Source organism: Eucyclogobius newberryi, unplaced genomic scaffold, assembly GCF_026437365.1.
Source record: "Eucyclogobius newberryi isolate DKJ021-1_F unplaced genomic scaffold, fEucNew1.0.hap1 SCAF_5, whole genome shotgun sequence".
NCBI classification, from domain to species: Eukaryota; Metazoa; Chordata; class Actinopteri; order Gobiiformes; family Gobiidae; genus Eucyclogobius; species Eucyclogobius newberryi.
This window is the reverse complement of record NW_027316167.1, coordinates 23,904,512-23,922,011: the sequence shown is the minus strand read 5'-3', so window position 1 is coordinate 23,922,011 and position 17,500 is coordinate 23,904,512. Positions and strand designations below refer to the sequence as shown.

The 17,500-nt window shown below is 40.6% G+C and overlaps 2 protein-coding genes across 3 annotated transcripts in view; both read right to left on the bottom strand.

Moving 5' to 3' along the window:
• The window catches only part of tln2a (talin 2a), a 57,507-nt gene extending 45,427 nt beyond the window's left edge, over positions 1-12,080 (bottom strand). For both annotated transcript variants that reach the window (XM_072465516.1, XM_072465517.1), the window contains exon 1: positions 11,953-12,080. The gene's annotated coding sequence lies outside the window, so the exon portion shown is untranslated. The remainder of the gene's footprint in view (positions 1-11,952) is intronic.
• Positions 12,081-13,813: 1,733 nt separating this feature from the next.
• Positions 13,814-15,623, bottom strand: ddx28 (DEAD (Asp-Glu-Ala-Asp) box polypeptide 28). The gene has a single exon (XM_072465455.1). It carries the CDS (start codon positions 15,491-15,493, stop codon positions 13,835-13,837), a length of 1,659 nt encoding a protein of 552 aa, XP_072321556.1. The 5' UTR covers positions 15,494-15,623; the 3' UTR covers positions 13,814-13,834.
• Between the last annotated feature and the right edge of the window lie 1,877 nt (positions 15,624-17,500).

Here is a 17,500-nt window from a genome sequence, read left to right as displayed (position 1 = left end):
CATCTGGACAACAGCTGTTGCTTCGCATCAAGTCCAAGTCTGGACACACACAGTGATATCGACTCCCTGCAGAGGTTAGCGGGTCACGAGCCCTCTGTCCAAACTCCCCATTTAATCTGTGGAAGGTATCTGTGGAAATTAAACACCACAGACGCAGGAACACTCAGAAATAGGCTTAGAAGCAGCAGACAGGCTCTTCTATACATGGCCTTTGGTATTTGGGCCTCTCCAAGGAGGCAGATTCTGATGTGTGTGTGTGCGTGTGTTTGTGTGTGTGTGTGTCAGGGGCACTGCTACCAATTTAATTACACAGACCCAAGACCCTCTCCATGAATAGAATCAAACCCTCCAGCCAAACAGGGAACTCAGCTATGTGTTTACTTTAGTATTTAACACTTGGTTTACATTGTTTTTGCCTGTACTGGCCCCTGGGTGCTCTCTGGAATGGAACCAGACGAAAGTTACTAAAGAGTGACATTGTGGCTTTAAACAGTGAAGTATTACTTATTGCACATGTTTGATTCCTCAATAGAGGAACAAACTGAAAGTGAACTGAATTGAAAGATAAAAACACAGCCTAGTCTCAGTCTCTATGCCACATCGCAACACATCAAATCCTGTCAAAGCGACATGATACAAAAGCATAATGTATGGGTTTGGTGGGTCACATTCTTGTGACGGTGTAACGTTATCGTGAGTTTATATGATTTTAGGAATAGGTCACGTCGTAACTTCAGATAGAAAGAAATGCCCATACAGACAATCCGCAAGTTGAACTGAATCATTTTATGTGTATTTACTATTTTATTGCTTTACACTTTAGACAGACTTCTGTAGAGCTGCTGACAGAGAAGATGTTGACATTTATGTTTTTTGGGCCTTACAGCAGTCCACACTGGAGTCATGTCCTGGGGCAATCCTTTCAAATGTCTGACCCCAAGAAAGGGTCAAAACTCAGTTTTCTTTTCCACTATCACTAGAGCTGAACAAAGCAAATTAAAGAGGGAAAAACTGAAAAAATAACTGCACAAGCAATATCAATACATTTTTATGTATGTCTTGAAAGATAATTGCAGATAACCCTGATTTTCAGTGATGTCAAGCGTACAGAGAGATCACAATATTAAAAAAAAAAAAAAAGTACAATCAAATAAGGCAATTTAATCAAAGACTGTTGCAATGAAAAACGAGTGTGTTTAAATTGACTAAAGGCAGGCATTGCACTCACTGCAGACCATTCCTTGCCACTGCTGCCGCAGCACTAAAGACCATTAAACACATCTCTGTACAAACCCTGGGAACTCAGAGAAGGGGAGACTTGCTGCTCCGTGTTCCATGACTGCAAGTAGATCATTCTAACAGAACAGATGTATGGTGGCTTTCATTTGAGAGTTTGAAAAGGAACATGCACAGTATGTATCCTATCTAACAGATAGAAAAAATATTACTTTGAAAGGTTTACAGCATACACCAAGATGTTGTTTCTTTACAATAAAAGCACGAAAAAAATTCTCCTTGACCTTGTCCACTTTGAAACCATTGACTTCTCCATTCTCCTCTGCGTCTGCAGTTCACCATTGACCTCACTAGCCAGATAGAGTTTTTCATCCCACTCCATAAACAACTAAATCCTACACCATCTCAGTCACCCATCAAGTCCCTCAAGGCACGGTGTTCTGTGCCCCTTCTGTTTATTCTGCTCCCCCTAAGACCACCACAATGTCCAATTTCAAAGCTACGCTAAGGGCATACAACTGTGCCTCTCTTAAAAATGCATGCCTCCTGCATGTCTCCAACACTACTGCCTCTCTGCAAAAATAAAACCTTGAATGATTTCTTCAAATGTATATGGTCTAAAATGGCAAAAATATATTCAGATAATATTCCATCAATTTATTGGACAAGTACAAAAACATGCCTCTGAATGTCTTGGTTGAGGTACTTGGAAGATTAGAGACATTACATTTAGTCCCTTTTGTGAATGCACCCTTAAAAAGTCACCATATAATCCACAACAAAAATAGGAGAGGACATAATTTACCACCCAGGACATATAAACAGAGTAAACAGTATCCCTGGTGCACATCAGCAGGGCCAGTGCTCTCCTCGCCACACTCAATCTTTTTCGTTTCAGCCGCAGAGATACTTTTAATATATCCTCATGTGGACAGCTGCAGCTTGGCGTTTGACTGCTCCCTTCAGTAACTCCAGCTGCTTTAACCTCCAAAACCCAATTTACCCAACACACATACAAGCTTCATAAACATCTGAATTAAAAAACCCTCTTAGACTCTTATCTTTTTCATTATGATTAAGGTCGTCTGAAAGGACAGCACTTTCCTACAGTCCATTTTAAAAATCAGCTGCAATGTGGGTGCAAGCTGCGGTGATGATTAAATAAATAAATAAATAAATAAATAAATAAATAATAAAATGCTGTAAAGACTGGGATACCAAAGGGGACATAGCAGTAGCAGACATGACACAAGAGGGGTCCTGCCTCAAGGGGCTCTGGCTGCCTTTTGTGGGGGAACAATCATGGCGTTATAAAAATGCTTCCAGGCTGTCCCCGTGAACGCTTGGCCTCCTGCTTGACACTTCTATTGTTAGACTCAGGCAGGAGCCGCTCCCCATTTTCTTCATACAAATTAAATACCCAACATTGTTTGGGTGGTTAGGAGGCAAAGGACACCACACACACATTAACTGGTATGCACACAACTGCTTTTAAAAAACCCAAGCACTGAGAGGGTGAAAATCCTTAAAAAGGTACAGTGCATCCAAGGGACTGATAGGAAAGTCCACCAGTCACTGTATTTGTGAGATTTTGAATAAATCATGTGCTGTAACTCTGTGATAATGTTAGGAAATCCTCATTGCAATAAGAATAAATATGTGCTTCTTTTAAAGGGTTCTGCAATTAATCCAATTTATCATTTCAATTTTCAATTATTGTTGCTCTGTTCAATTACAAAACTGTTGCAATCAAAAATACAATTAGTTCTGTTAAGAATGATACAGTATGTGCACTCATCTATTTTAAAGTGGCTTTGAAAACAAAAAGAGCCACAAAACATTACTTTAGATCGATTCTCTCTCTATTTTAGCCCTTTACAGTCAATACAACAGAAAAATAAATTGAATTAATTGGGTGATGTGCTGCAGCCCTATTCCTTTATGCATATTTTTACACTCAAATGAAACATAAAACTATAACATAACTAGGCTATTCACTTTGAGGAGTCCCTGCATAAAAAAGATAATGTCCTTGAAGATGAAAGTGATCCAAAGCGCAGTAGATTTTCTCTTCAGTGTAATCTGGCACACTTCCCATTTATGAAAAATTCTTTCTGAAGCAGGTTTTGGTTAGAGATTATTTAATGAGCATTTTTGAATGTTGAGATCAGCTTGCAATACAAACGTTCCTAGATAAATTAAAAGGGTGAAGAGCCAATAGGTTTATTTACTTTACACCAAACAGTTTATTTCCTGTCATGGCTGAAGATGATCTGTTGATACTGTAAGCCTGTCACGCTAACAAATGTTCAGGTGATCTAGAAAATATCACAGTAAACACTAAGCTAGTTTCATATGAACATGAGCAGCAATAAATAAACAGCAGAATGAGACAATTAGTTGTAGATGTTACTTATTTGACCCTCTAAAACTCAAATCGTGTGCTAAAAAAGCAAAAAAAACATTTAGATACACAATACAAATATATAAATACCATATTGTTGCATAAATAATTTGTCAAAAAATAATCATTATGTATGGTGACTGTAACTGTTGACCAACTTATAGGTCACAAATCATATAGTTCAGGTTTTAGATACACACGGATTCAAAATTCCGAGTCCTGCCCATCAATCAGTCAGTCAGGCTTTGTCAATTTACCAGATGTGCCGTGCTGATTTACAGCCCAGTGACGCAACCGGTGTGACTTCATCCCGGAGGCTGAATGGAAGGCACGGTGATGACATGCTGGCAGGCTCTGAGGCCGAAGGAGGAACTGTCTGCAATGGAGACGTGAGAGAAACTAGGAGAAGCTATGAGAGGGATGGACAGGGAAAGCATGAGCAATGGGGAACCGAGGAGAAGGCAAAGTCCTTTTTGAACAGGTTTTTACACTTAGCAGGTGGTAAACAAAAATAAATCACGGTTCTGCAATTTTCCAATAGGGACGACACAGCATCAACTTTTTGTGTAGAAGTTTTTGTGAGAAAGAAAATCCAGATTTAACGATCATTCACGATTGACACTATATGACCAAACAGAAATATTACATTTTCTTTGACACAATACAACTCCTCAATTAGTGCGTAGCTTTATGAAATGATAAAGTTTAAGTCTATGCTCGATCAATTCCATTCTCTGGGTATAGCACTAGTTAAATATTTGTCATAGATTTACATCCGCGAGGTTGCAGTTTGTGAAGACATTTTGAAAAAATAAACTTTAAAATTACAGGAACTAGTCAAACCAAATCGGACAATTTTCTGACTCATAAATGATCATTCAACAAAATAAAAGTTATTAACAAGTAATATTTATGATCAAATCATAACTGATGTTTAATTTGTATGGCTTTTGGCCTTTGTTTATAATGTAGTTGCTGGGTAACGGTTGTGGAATTACGGTACCTCTACCTATGTCATATGTGCGGCACAGGTCCAACCAGGAAGATTATTAACATTATAACCAAAATGTTAAAATGTTTAGTGAAACAAACCAAATCAGTGCGATTGTGATGTGGTACTTACACAGGGTAAACCAAAAAGATAACTATTCCAACAGCTGTTGGAAACATACAATGACACAACACATTTAATCACCAATTCACCAGTTACATGGTGCACGGGCAGGGGAATAGAATTCCTGGAACAAAGTTAAACCGAGAATATGTTATTAGACGATTATCAAAAATATTGACAGTAATGTGAATGCTGATTTGAAGATGTACTAAATTTGAATATCAAGTATTTTAATTTACCCAGCAAACCAGATGAATTCTCACTATATTTGTTTCGCAAACGCTTGAGAATCCATCTGGTCAGGCTTGTGCTGCAAGTCTGAGCCCGGTCGCTGAGTGGCTGACTAATCGCATCACAGCAATGTAGTTTGGCATATTTTGGCAGATTTACTGACCATTTTGTTTTTATAAACATGCACATAGAAGTGATGTGTGTATTTGAGGAGGGGGAAGAAGTTCGTGCACTGAATGGATTTAGCAGTAGTTTGATTTCTCGGCTTGTTCCGCTGTTGCACTGCTTTGACCAATCAGATTGAAACCGCTTTTGGCAAGAACCTGTCCAGAATGATATTGTGTAGAACTCCAACGGGATATCGGGAGGGGGATAGTTATTAATTTTTGTCAGTATTGCCCACTCCTACAAGGTGTGATTGAAAGTCAGATGTAAGCATGAAAGTGGCAATACCAAGACAAGCATTTAGCAAAAACAAATATCAACCAAAGTAATTAGGCCAAATAAATGAAATACCTAATGACGTATACAAGTACAAAATTAAAAAAGCTTTACCTAAAAAAAGACTTAATGTCAAACATTCTCCAGACAAAATATACTATAAAAAGGGGGAACGATGCAGTTGTTTTCAGAATTGTACGATGCGAGATGGGAACAGAATGCTGCAAGGAAACTCAAAATCTCCATTCAGAAAGCTCGGGGGAAATCGACGGACGCATCGTGGAGCTCAATGAGTATCTGGAACATTTTTTGGAGACCAGGAAGCATGGCATGAACACGACTATGGCAAAGCTGTATTACCAATCCTCACAATCACCTGTACTATGAAAAGTATGCTGAGGTATACTCAAGAAGGCAAAGAAATCCTAGAAATCGGCAGAAAGTATTTTGTCCAGGCACTGCAACTCAACAACCGAAACATGAGGGCGCCGTTTGTTCTGTACATGTCTGCAAGTCACATCACTGCTAGTTCAAAGGTTAGTGCAAATGTAAAGATGGACAACAGGAAGTACTTTGCTTGGGTAGCAGCACAAATCTATAAAGGGGACAAAGGAAAACAAATGCCTAGTGAAGGCCATGGAGGAGATTCTGGAGATGCAGATCACCATGTTCTAGATGTCTCGCCTGTCTTCACCTCTTTGGTCACTTCATTTTTTTGACCTGTAGGCTTTATAAGATGGGAGAGATGAGAATGAAATGGGGCATGAGAGAAGGGAGGACATGCAGTAAATCGGGAATCAAACTCGTGACACTGTGGCCTGCCACTTGTAAATGTCATTCAAACAACCGTTCCACTTTCATGTGGAACATTTGTTGCCACAGACACTGACATTCTCGCAGTTACCATCTCTGTCAATCTAGGAGCCGTGGCCGACAATTAATATAGGTAAGTATTGGGTAAAAGGTGATTCTAGAATGCTCACCAAGTAATTTCCCTGTGGCTGGACACACTGCACATGGGAGATAAGTAGCTCAGCCAAGGACAAGGCTGTCTTTCTCCCTGGAGTCCCAAAGACAAAACGCCCTATTCCTTTTAAAGAGTGGAATCCGACAATGCTGCATTTGTCTCATTGCCAGCTGGTGAACAGGCTCTCTATAGACATGTTGATATGTGGGCACCATCTTGAAGCTCAGATGATTTTCTATGAACAATCTTTTTCTGGAGTGGTGCGAAAGGAGTAAACAAATAAGCCGATTTAATATGCTTTATCCGTTCAAATTCAACTTGGCTGTCTGTGTGCCAGGACATTACCTTAAAAGCAAATCCACTGAATGATTGTTGCTCCCCATAGAAGAAAAAAATTTAAAAACTGCTCAACTCACTTGAACATAAACCATGCATTTTGCCAACTGCATTCCTAAAAAATAATAACATGCCCCCCCCCCAAAAAAAGATTATTTTCAGACTTGTGATTGCCTCAGAGCTGCCCGTGTGTAACATAAGCCAACTGCTGCACTCTTTCTACTTTAGGAGCGACTCTGCTACTTTAGGAGTTTACTGCTCTTCTCAGTGGTCTTCTTACTGTCCCCATTTTCTCCCGAGTGGCCTGGCAGCATTCCCGAGCGCTCTCCCCTACTCCAATAAACAAAGGATGGTTTACCTTATATAGCAGTATTCAAACTCTACAACCTCCATGAGCACCATTAGAGACAGCGCAGTGGTGGGGTTGAGGGAAGGCCAGTCAAGACAGAAAAGCTTTGGGTCAGGGGGGCACACACTGTGTAACAATCATACATTAAAAAGGGTAATTTCTGTGACCATGCCCCAGTGCAACTCTGCAGAGGGACATATTTAATATATATATATATATATATATTAAAGACGGCTGCCGAGTGCGATCGGAACGGTGTGGAAAAACCACAGAGCAGGGGCATCCAGTTAAAAGCTTTGTTGATGATTGGAGGAGATGAAACACTTTGGAGTTTGAAAGAGGTGCTTAATTTTCACCTGCTTGTGGTCAAGTGACAGTATGCAAGATGGCAACTAGCATACTTTATCTCCACTCGACAGCCTTTAACTGAAGATGGACACAACTTTACCCTTAATCCTTATGCAAGTTAGTAACCAAACATTTGTAGAAAGGCATCATCCTTATGGGAAAACCAAGAATAGATGCCCCAGACTGGGGAAGGGCTCAGGAGGATTGGATGGGAGGGATGCCATTCCAGCCCCCCCCAGCACTGTTCACTCAGCGCTGCTCAGTGAAGCTGTGGCTGTTCCACACTCACTTCCTGGGAGAATTCCAATACAAGATTACTTCACAAACCAACAAGTCAACCATACTGACATCATTTGACAGGCAACAATGAGCTCGCAAACAAACATACTGACAGGGCTAAAGGATTATGTGACCGTGATCGATAGCTGTTCTGGCTGTATCATATTAACCCTCCAGTGACCACGCCTAGCAATGATCGGGTGGATTAAACACAAGAATCTATGTTGGCCTTAAATTGCAGTAAACTACCTTGAAGTGAAAGTAAATAGAACATATTTTGAGGCTGAAGTGTGTCATGTCATTTCGCATGCAAAGTAAGTTATTTTATTGCTTTGCCTCACATTTCTACCCTGGTGAATATAAGGCATGAGCCTAGAGCAAGCAACCATGGCAGCAGGGATTTCTGCCAGAGATGCAGTCCAGTAATAGCTGAAGAGCTCGGCTGCAACCTGACACGCATTTCAGAACAGATCCTTTTTCAGCTATAGGGTCACCAAGACGTACACTTAGGTCAAAACATCCATATCAAATTACGTTTACAAATGACAAGAGATTGTGGCAAATTAGAAAGTGCACATGAGGTAGTGCTATATTTCACAGTAAAAGCATAAATAAAAACTGTTGAACATCAGAAACATAAGTAGGAACGTGATATCATACGCATAGCACATCACCATTATTCCCGTGGTGTCATTGTATAATGCATTTTTATGGATGACATGTAAATTAACTGAACCGTGATATTTGTCATCTTCAGCAGCAGTGGGTGCAAGGACATTGTGCAATCTCAAAAATCTAAATAATTAATGTTACACAGTGCTGTTGTGGAGATGTGCAACTTTTTGTAAACTTCTAAACAGGGGAATAAAATGATGTGTGGGCTCTATGGGTCCTTTAGGTGTCTGATGTTTAAACCTCAACTAACATTTACTCATTAGAGAGATAAAAAGAGAAACAAAACATCAACATCATTCACTCCTCATGGACTTTAGTTACTATGACAACTTATAGAAACTACTACCGGTACTTACTCCAGGGTGCTCAGCATGACAGCAAAAGGTTGTATTTTTAAACTAGACTGTCCGGGTTGCACAGCCTGACACCAGCTCACAGACCCACATTCGGAGACCGCTGCAGGGCACTGGTTGATCAATGAGACAGCCAAGTCGGAAACGTAGCTTCCCATGTAATTATAGAGTAAAATATTGAGCTAGCGCATCCTGCCTTTGAGCCAATAAGAGGTGCACACACACCAAAACCACAGAGCGCTCCTATCAGCAATAGCAGTGGATGATTGTGGGCAGCTACTGGCTTATTTCTGATGCCATTTACATCACATGGTGGAATGAGTAGGAGACAAGAGCCAGCACCATTAGGAGGAGGTGGAAAAAACTGAAACATATTTAGACATCGTCAGAGAGGTTTCAGTAGCTTAACAATAACATTAAATCACAAAACAAACATTTCTGCCATGCGAGACTTTAAAAAAGGTAGCACATGCCTTGGCACACTCACAATCAAGTGTGACATTTTGAGATATTGTTAACTTGAACTAGGCCAAGAATTTGGACTGCTCCATGTGGGTGCTTTTCACCGCAGCTCACTCACACACACAAGATTTAACCATGTCACCAAACTGTTACAAAAAGTATGTCAGAAGGTGCATTTTTAGAATGCCGCTGAATAAATGGGGACTCTTTAATACTGTCTTTATTTTCTTGCCTCTATGGACACAAATCAGACAACAGGCTTCATTTGTAGAAACACAAAATGAGAAACGGTATTTCCGAATAGCTGGAGGGGAATGGTCGGAGATTGTGCATGGACTAACACTCGCAACAATGTTTATGTTCCTAGGTGTAGGTAGAATTGTAGTGACCAGCTTTGATAACCAAACACTGAGTGAATGAATTCCAGGTGCCTGGCTGGAAACACACTTTGTACAAAAACCTCTGGGGAACAAAGTATTCAACTCAATTCAGGTGTAAAACTAAATAAAAGGCACTAGTTTAAACCACACTAAAAAGTCTAAAATGACACTTATCAGGTGCTGACGGTTCAATCACATTCAGTTAATATACCCATATACTTAATTTTTTTAGAGAGCAGACCAAGTGCTTGTAGAGAGTTGTTAAAGGGCCGTTAGATTCCACCCCCCCCCCAATTAAAATATATAATAAAGTCACTATTACAAGATGCTTTACTTTCTTTATGCTTGCATTCCCCTAATCAGAAAACATTTGTCTCTCAGAGTAACACCAGATCAATAACAGAACTATTCCACATCCAAACTGGGCTGGACCAGGTCCAACATAAGACCACACTGTGTAAACCAAAACATTACCTGGTGGAAGGTAAAAACTTGGATGAAACGGGCTCTAAATTAAGAAAACACCCGAACTGCAGAAAAGCCAGTACCACCAGAACCACAGTTTGAGAAACATTGTCCCAACTTAAAGTCTGTATGACAGGTTCTCATGTTTTTATCATTATGACTTACTCTGAAGGTATAGAACCTGTGGTAAATATTTATCACAGTTCTACATCTGTGACGGTCGTAAACTTTACCAAAACTGTCAAACTGGGGACAAATAGGCAAATGTTTAGTCAAATCGGAAATATAATCATGTTCACTATGTTTTAGTGAAATGTGGGGTCTAACCCGTCAAACTATGTAGGGCCTATTTAAATATATCCTAATGCCTATCATTTTATTCAACATGTGGAGATGCTCTATGATCTTTGTCAGCTTTTGTACAATTACACTTAACAGTTGAAGAAAAAACAACGAGGAGTTCTAATAGAGGAATCAACACATCCTGTAAAGCTAGAGGATCTGGTTTAATCATCATTATTCATATTATTAGTTTGGAATACATGAGAGAGATAAGTGGCTGGGCTGCATACAACTAGATGTATGAATAGTTATTTTCTCTCAGATGAAAGAGTGCCGTACAACCATAAAAACAGAGGGTCTGGTTCATTAGACTGCAGTTTCCATTTTGAAAACACAATAAAAAACGTGGAGAGATAATCAATTGACATTTTCTGGAGGCCCCCGTGTTCTTCACACATACATTTCATAAGAATACAGCGGACATGCCAGGAGGACATGTAAGAGCAGTGACGGGAAGACGTCCCTGCAGGATTACACACAGCCTCCTGGAGCCAGCAGACTGAGGTCATATGTCCTTCTGGCAGCAAAGTATACACTACCAGAATGCATAGAAAGGATCATTTACTTCTACCATAACCAAGCAGACGTGCATCATAAATAAGTCAAACGCCTGTCACATAAACTCATCAGTAGTGACCTGTTAATTAAACCATTTAGTCAATGAATAGCCTTCCACTCATTTGGCTTAGCCTGTATGTAAGACAGTTCTTTGTCATAAGGGTTGTTTGTGAACATAAAGCAGGTGGCTCTCACATATTTGCTGTGCATTATGGCTCTGGAGAGGGGTGTGGCAGCATGCACCAGGGCACATCCTACTGTTTCATGTTCAAACTGGGGGGAAAAATAGGATGCATTGTAAACGCGTCAGGTTTAAATGTAACCCTGGCGTACACCTTATCCTCCTGACGGTGACACGCACGAGCGCATCAGGCAGAACACAAACGGCAAAGAAAACAACATGGAGCTGCATGTTGGGTCCTCCATATATAGTGCTTACCTATAATAGTGTTTCTCAGGTGCACAGAAGAGGAAAGTTAACACACAGGTGACACGCAGGCGTAGGCTAATGGCATCTCCTGAACATGGCGGATGCTTTTGCCCGTGTCCACTGCCATGTAACTTCTCCATTAACTCCCATGAGAGCAGAGATGACTCCTCACACCCACCAGCGCAGAGCTTTCCATGGCACCCGCAGATGCTCTTTTCTGTGGCTTTTTCAGTCTCCACGGGCAACCACGCGATCCCCCCTCAAAACCGAACTGCCGCGCGGCTCCGGTGCCACGGACTGACCGCTCCGTGAAGTCACCCAAAGTCACAGCATCGAAAAGACGTAAAAGAAGGCTCCACAAGTTTCCATCTGCAAGCGCAACTTCAGCGTGGATTCATTCAAAGAGCACACGCACACGCTGGACCTGTGTCCCGGGGAGCCGAGGCGAGACGTGCCGGGGACCGCGCGCCGTGAAAAGCGCACGTACTTTGATACCGTGGATCGGTCGGAGTCAAGATGAGATTTGCGGTGTCTGCTGCTGCAAAAAAAGCCGATTACAATGGCGAAAAAAAACCCACCTACCTTTAGATGATCCGCTGGGGCATTTCAAGGCTCCCCGCTGCAGAGGAGATGCACGGCTCGCGTCTCTCTGCGGAAAATATCCTCCACCTCGTAGAAGCGGCGGTACGTCCGAGTGTGCCACGGGCAGCGGCGGGAGCACGGCGGCGGCGGCGGCGGCGGAGGGAGAGCAGCTCGGTATCGTGTGTTTGTTGGCGTGTGTAAATGGGGAGGGGGGAGATAATCCGGGGGGTAGAGAGGAGGAAATGCGTCATTAATAATGGACCGGTCGCATTTGTAGTCCAACAGGATCACCAGCAGCTCAGCCCGAGCTCAGCAGACATACAGGACTATAATAATGATAAAGATGATGAACCAGGGTTTGAGGTGAAGCCCGGTGAAGATGTTAAATATAAATACATTTATGCACAAACAAGTCAAGTCACAAGCAATGGGTTAGAGAATCACTTGTCATTCCAATTTAACCATCATGTAATCAAACTGTTCACTTTCTGCACTACATCTGTAAATTTTGTCTGTAAAGAAAGCCTATTTTTATTTCATTTTTATCCTATAGCAGATTTTAATCGTTTTTTCTTTCATATAGGTTGTTTTGCCATTGTTCATTGTTTATGTTGCACCGAATCATCGAAGCAAGTTCCTATGTGTGTGTCTTCTGTTCTGTTCATTGGCAATGGCAATAAACCTTTTCTGATTCTGAATAATTTAAAAACAAAAAAAATAGGATTGTTGCCATAGCGATGAACAATTTGAAACAAAAATATATCTTCTGGATTGGGGGGAAAAATCCTCAAAATGTTGCATACACCATAAGCAGAAACACATGAATGAAAGACCATGAACTCTAATTTAAGTTTATAAAATTGCTATATTCATAAAAAGCATTTTACGGTCTTTTGAATTTGTAGTCACTGAAAGTTTGTTGTCATGGTACAGTTGGTTAAAATGTGAGTCAATGCTTCAAAGATGCCGACCCCCGGCATAGCAGGACAATCACTGCCTGAATTCCAGACATTCTGATCCAAACCCCCCTTTTACAGTCAGAGCACTTAACACGTCTGTCAGCCCTATAAATCGAAGCATTTCCACACTGACTTCGCTGTAAACCACCAGAATGGCAAACTGAGAGGGCTTTATTCACAGTCATAGTCTAAACTGTATGCAAACGACCCCCTAGTTTATTTGATGAAAATAAAAAAGAATCTTGCATGAAATGATGTGGTGACCAAAGCTTCTCAGATTCATCATGTGATGTTTCTCTTCCAAAAACAATGAATACATTGCATTCACAGTCTAGAATTTGATTGAGATGATGCGTAAATTAGTTTTTGAAAGAAATATCCAAAATAGAAATCAACAAACGTTGATTATTTGTTTGGGATTGGCTCCATAAACTTAGTCATAAGATGAATGTTGCAAGTCCTTTGAACAGTCAACAATCATGCCTGACAAATTATTATGGTAAAATTATTTAAATAGAGAATATGCTAAAAATATGCTGGTTTAGGTTTCATGTGAATAGGCCCAGTAATTACAGAGGTATTAAACATAAACTAGGTCAACATATTTCAAATCCAGTAGAATAAGCTGTTGTATATCTAAAAACAAGCTTCAGATCAGGTCCAATTGAGGTGTGAAGGAAAACTAAACAGAACTTGTATATGAAACTACTGCAAAACTGAAAGTACATTAACACTTCCATCTAGTGGCCAATTTTGAGTGAAACATGTGGTTCTAATAGTAAAAGGCCAAGTTACATCAGATATTAATAAACAAATGTTACAGAAAAGAAATCATCTCACATAAACATGCTTTTTAAATTAAAAAAATCAACATAAATATTATAATACAAATATAATTATTTGTGTATGGATTTTTTTTTTTATTAGACGTTCGATTTTGGCTCAAGATCATCTTTTTCCATTCCTGGTAAATATGTTCTTTTACGAGCAGCAGCCTCAATTTTCTGAACAAGCTCAACGTCCCAAGGATGAGTGACAAAATTCAGCACTTCTGCATCTTCCTGCCCTCCGGCCCGCCCTACTCTCCCCGCTCTGTGGATGTAGTCAGCGGGGTTTAAAGGAAAGTCATAGTTGACGACTAGTTGCACCCTGGATGTGTCCAAACCCCGGGAAGCAATGTCCGTGCAAATCAACACATTTATTATTTCTTTTTGGAACTGATGAAAGATTCCTGAGCGCACAGCAGCCGCCATTTCTCCCTGGAGACGAGCGTGTCTGACTCCAATCTCATCCAGTGAGTAACCCAGCCAGTTTACTGTGGTCGACTTATTGCAGAAAACCAACACAGCGGCGTTATCCTTTTCATGGACTTTCAGGGCCTGGTGGAGCTCCAAAATCTTTTCAGCACTTTTAACTTTAAGGAACGTCTGCTTAACATGAGGCATGAGGAAATGAAGCATTTTGCTTTTTATGATTTTCATCTTTCCAAGATCAGTCACTTGACTGAGAACTTCTTTAACACCACCGGGAAACGTGGCCCCTATCACAAGCAGCTGGGCCTTGTGTCCTGGGCCATTAGTTTCACTTGGATCCCTTGAAATTATTGCACTTTTCAGGATGTTCTCCAACATGCCAGAGAAGCTAGGGTCAAACATTGTGTCCGCCTCATCAATAACAAAGAAACTCAGCTCACTTAAGTCGAGGCAGCGTCTCTGTAAAGCCTTCACTAGAGCCCCAGGTGTGGCCACCAATATATCTGGAACATGTCTCTTGAACAGCATCTTGATGTGTCCAACACCTCGACCACCACCCACAGTCTTGGTCACGATCCCAAACGGCCGACACAACATCCTGGAAACAGCAGCCACTTGCTCCGACAGCTCTCTTGATGGCACCAAGACGAGGGCGTGGATCTTCCTTTCCTCCACGTCGGTCTCTGGCGCTGTTTGAGCTTGTAGTTTGTGAATAATAGGCAGAAGATAGCTTAGTGTTTTGCCACTTCCAGTCTCTGCCGCACAGAGAACATTGTGACCCTTCATGACCTTTGGAACGGTCTGCAGCTGAACAGTGGTGGGACGGGTAATGTTCATCCCTTCAAGTACATCTGCCAGAGGTTTGCATATGCGGAGGTGATTGAATTTGAAAAGAGTTTCTTTCTCTTCGCCGACCTTCTGACTGTCAGCTACACATGGTGCCACTGACCTGGTTCTGTTGATTGCAAAGTAATCCCCATACGATTTATTGTGCTTCCATCCTTTTGAACACAGCACGGGCTTTTCAAACTTGGCGTACATGTGTGCAGCAGACTGGCTCAGACTCGGGTCTTTGCTCTGTATGAGCAGCCGTCCAGCTCTCACGTTGTGGATGTTGGTTTTGCCTACTATTTCTTTGACGCTTTCAACTCGTTTTTGCATGGATTTAGGGACGCGGATTATTGGAATTTCCCCGGCACCCGCTGTTTTCCGATGTAGGCCAGACGAATGAAACCAGAAGCAAGCGGACACCTTTGAGGTCGGTGGTCGACATCGTAGGGCGAAGCTTTGAGTCCGCGAGGAAGCCAGCGCCGAGACGAGCCTCAGCATCTTGAAGTCAAATTATGTCCACGGACTGCCGATCAAACAGAACTTAAACAATAAACCTTAAAAGGACTGTAATTCCAACGAGAAACGCGGGAGCTTCTTCTGTTCTGATAACTTTGGTTTGTCGCTCTCATCCTCCTCCACGCTGTTCGGGCGCCGGTTGATGACGTCATGACAGTGACTTCATATTTATTGACTCTTCTGGCTTGGGCACTTACATACAAGCATCATTTCTCTCCTCATAACTTTTTCAATTAGTCATCTTTTTTGGAATTGCACTATTATAAAAAAAAAAACTTTTGGAAAGACTGTTTACAATTTATAACACTTCACATTGAATCCAACTTTAGATTACAATTTGAACATATCATTATTGGTTGTCATGACACAAATGTGGACTATAGCAAGAAAATAGCAATCAACCTAATTCTTATATTTGGCAAATCCTATATTCATAAAAGTACATTTTCATTGTCAGTATGCCTTTTCCCCCTGTCCTTATTAAACAAATTTAATCACATTTACTCACTATTTCCAAAAGTTTAAACCCAAAAGCCATTTCTACTTATGAAAACTGTATGTCTTTAAATGTTTTTGATGTGTTCCTTTAACTGGTTATTGCTTATTACTAATGTTTTGTAATAAAGAACAATAAAAAAAATAATTGAAAAAAAAATAAAAAGATGTGAAACCTCTATGGAACTATACTAATTGAATATATACATTAGAAAACCCTAATCAGGATCCATCGGGAAAACATTTCTTCCAGCTTCATGTTTGTGAATTGCAACATTTATGTAACATTTATTTTGGTTTATCAATGGAAAATTTAACAGATTCAGCCACTCGAGCGAGCCATCCTCCCATCTCAGACCTGTGCTTTTGTTGTGCCCCTGAGCCAAACACTTCTAGCCTGTGTGATATTGGTGATGGGGTGACAGGTTGTACATGGTCTCGATTTATTCTGCAAAGTCCATTAGTCCATAATTTAGGCCTACTTCAGAAAATAGGCCTATTCTCAACATTTTATTAAAGCAATGTATCACTACGTGGTGGAGGATCCATTACCTGCTGGTCTTCATGGAGATGTTGTTCGTACTAACCTTATACAAGAAGCTGTATGTTGTGTGCTTGCTGGTGTTGTTGGTCTGTCACTTCCCTGTTGGGGCTGTATTGATCAGATGCACTGTACCAGTGAATCAGCATTGCCTGCTATCTAGTCCAGTATGTCAGGGGGTGTATAGATTAGGGCAGAGAGTAAAATGTTCCTCACAACTCACTCGACCCACAATGTCAATCATTCTGCTTAACTATTAGCTCAAGTATTGTTCTCTGTCCTCATCAGAGAACAATCATATCATATTTAGGAAGGCATCCAGGCTCATAAAACATTTGTTTTGTACAAATTGGTTGTAGCAATTACACATTATTTTCATTCTAATCTTAAAGGTGCAATGTAACTTTTCTGTAACCTGGTTGTGGTTTTCTCAACCATTTGGCAGAGAATTTAAGAAGTCACAGGTACAATCTGCTACAAAAATCCAGGTCACTCTACTTTTACAGTAAACCTTTTAAAACAGGAAGTTGATTAAAACGTATGCACAAATTTTAGAAGTTTTTGAGTGAATATTGAATTTTTTTATAATTTTCTTTGAGATATCTGATTAAATACATTACTTAACAGATGTATACCACTTAATAATGTACCATGAAACATTTTGTAATATATAAGTATTTTTCAAATGTGCATTACCGAATGGTAGGATGCCAGTTTATAGCTTACATAACTCATACATTTTCAATCAAAATGCTATTTTAGAGCACAATTTGTACATAATCCAAATGCAATTCTTTACCTCCATTAAATTCATTGAAATCACAATACTGACTATATAGGGGTCCCAGAATTGGCCCTTGGGGAAACCCACAGGTCAAGGCCATGTGGTCGTACACACAGTCACCAACCTCAACAAAAGACCCTGTCTTCTAGGACTTTGACCCATTTTGGGC

Excerpts from the sequence above, each read along its gene's own strand:
- ddx28 (XM_072465455.1), bottom strand. The coding sequence starts at position 15,493 with ATGCTGAGGCTCGTCTCGGCGCTGGCTTCCTCGCGGACTCAAAGCTTC.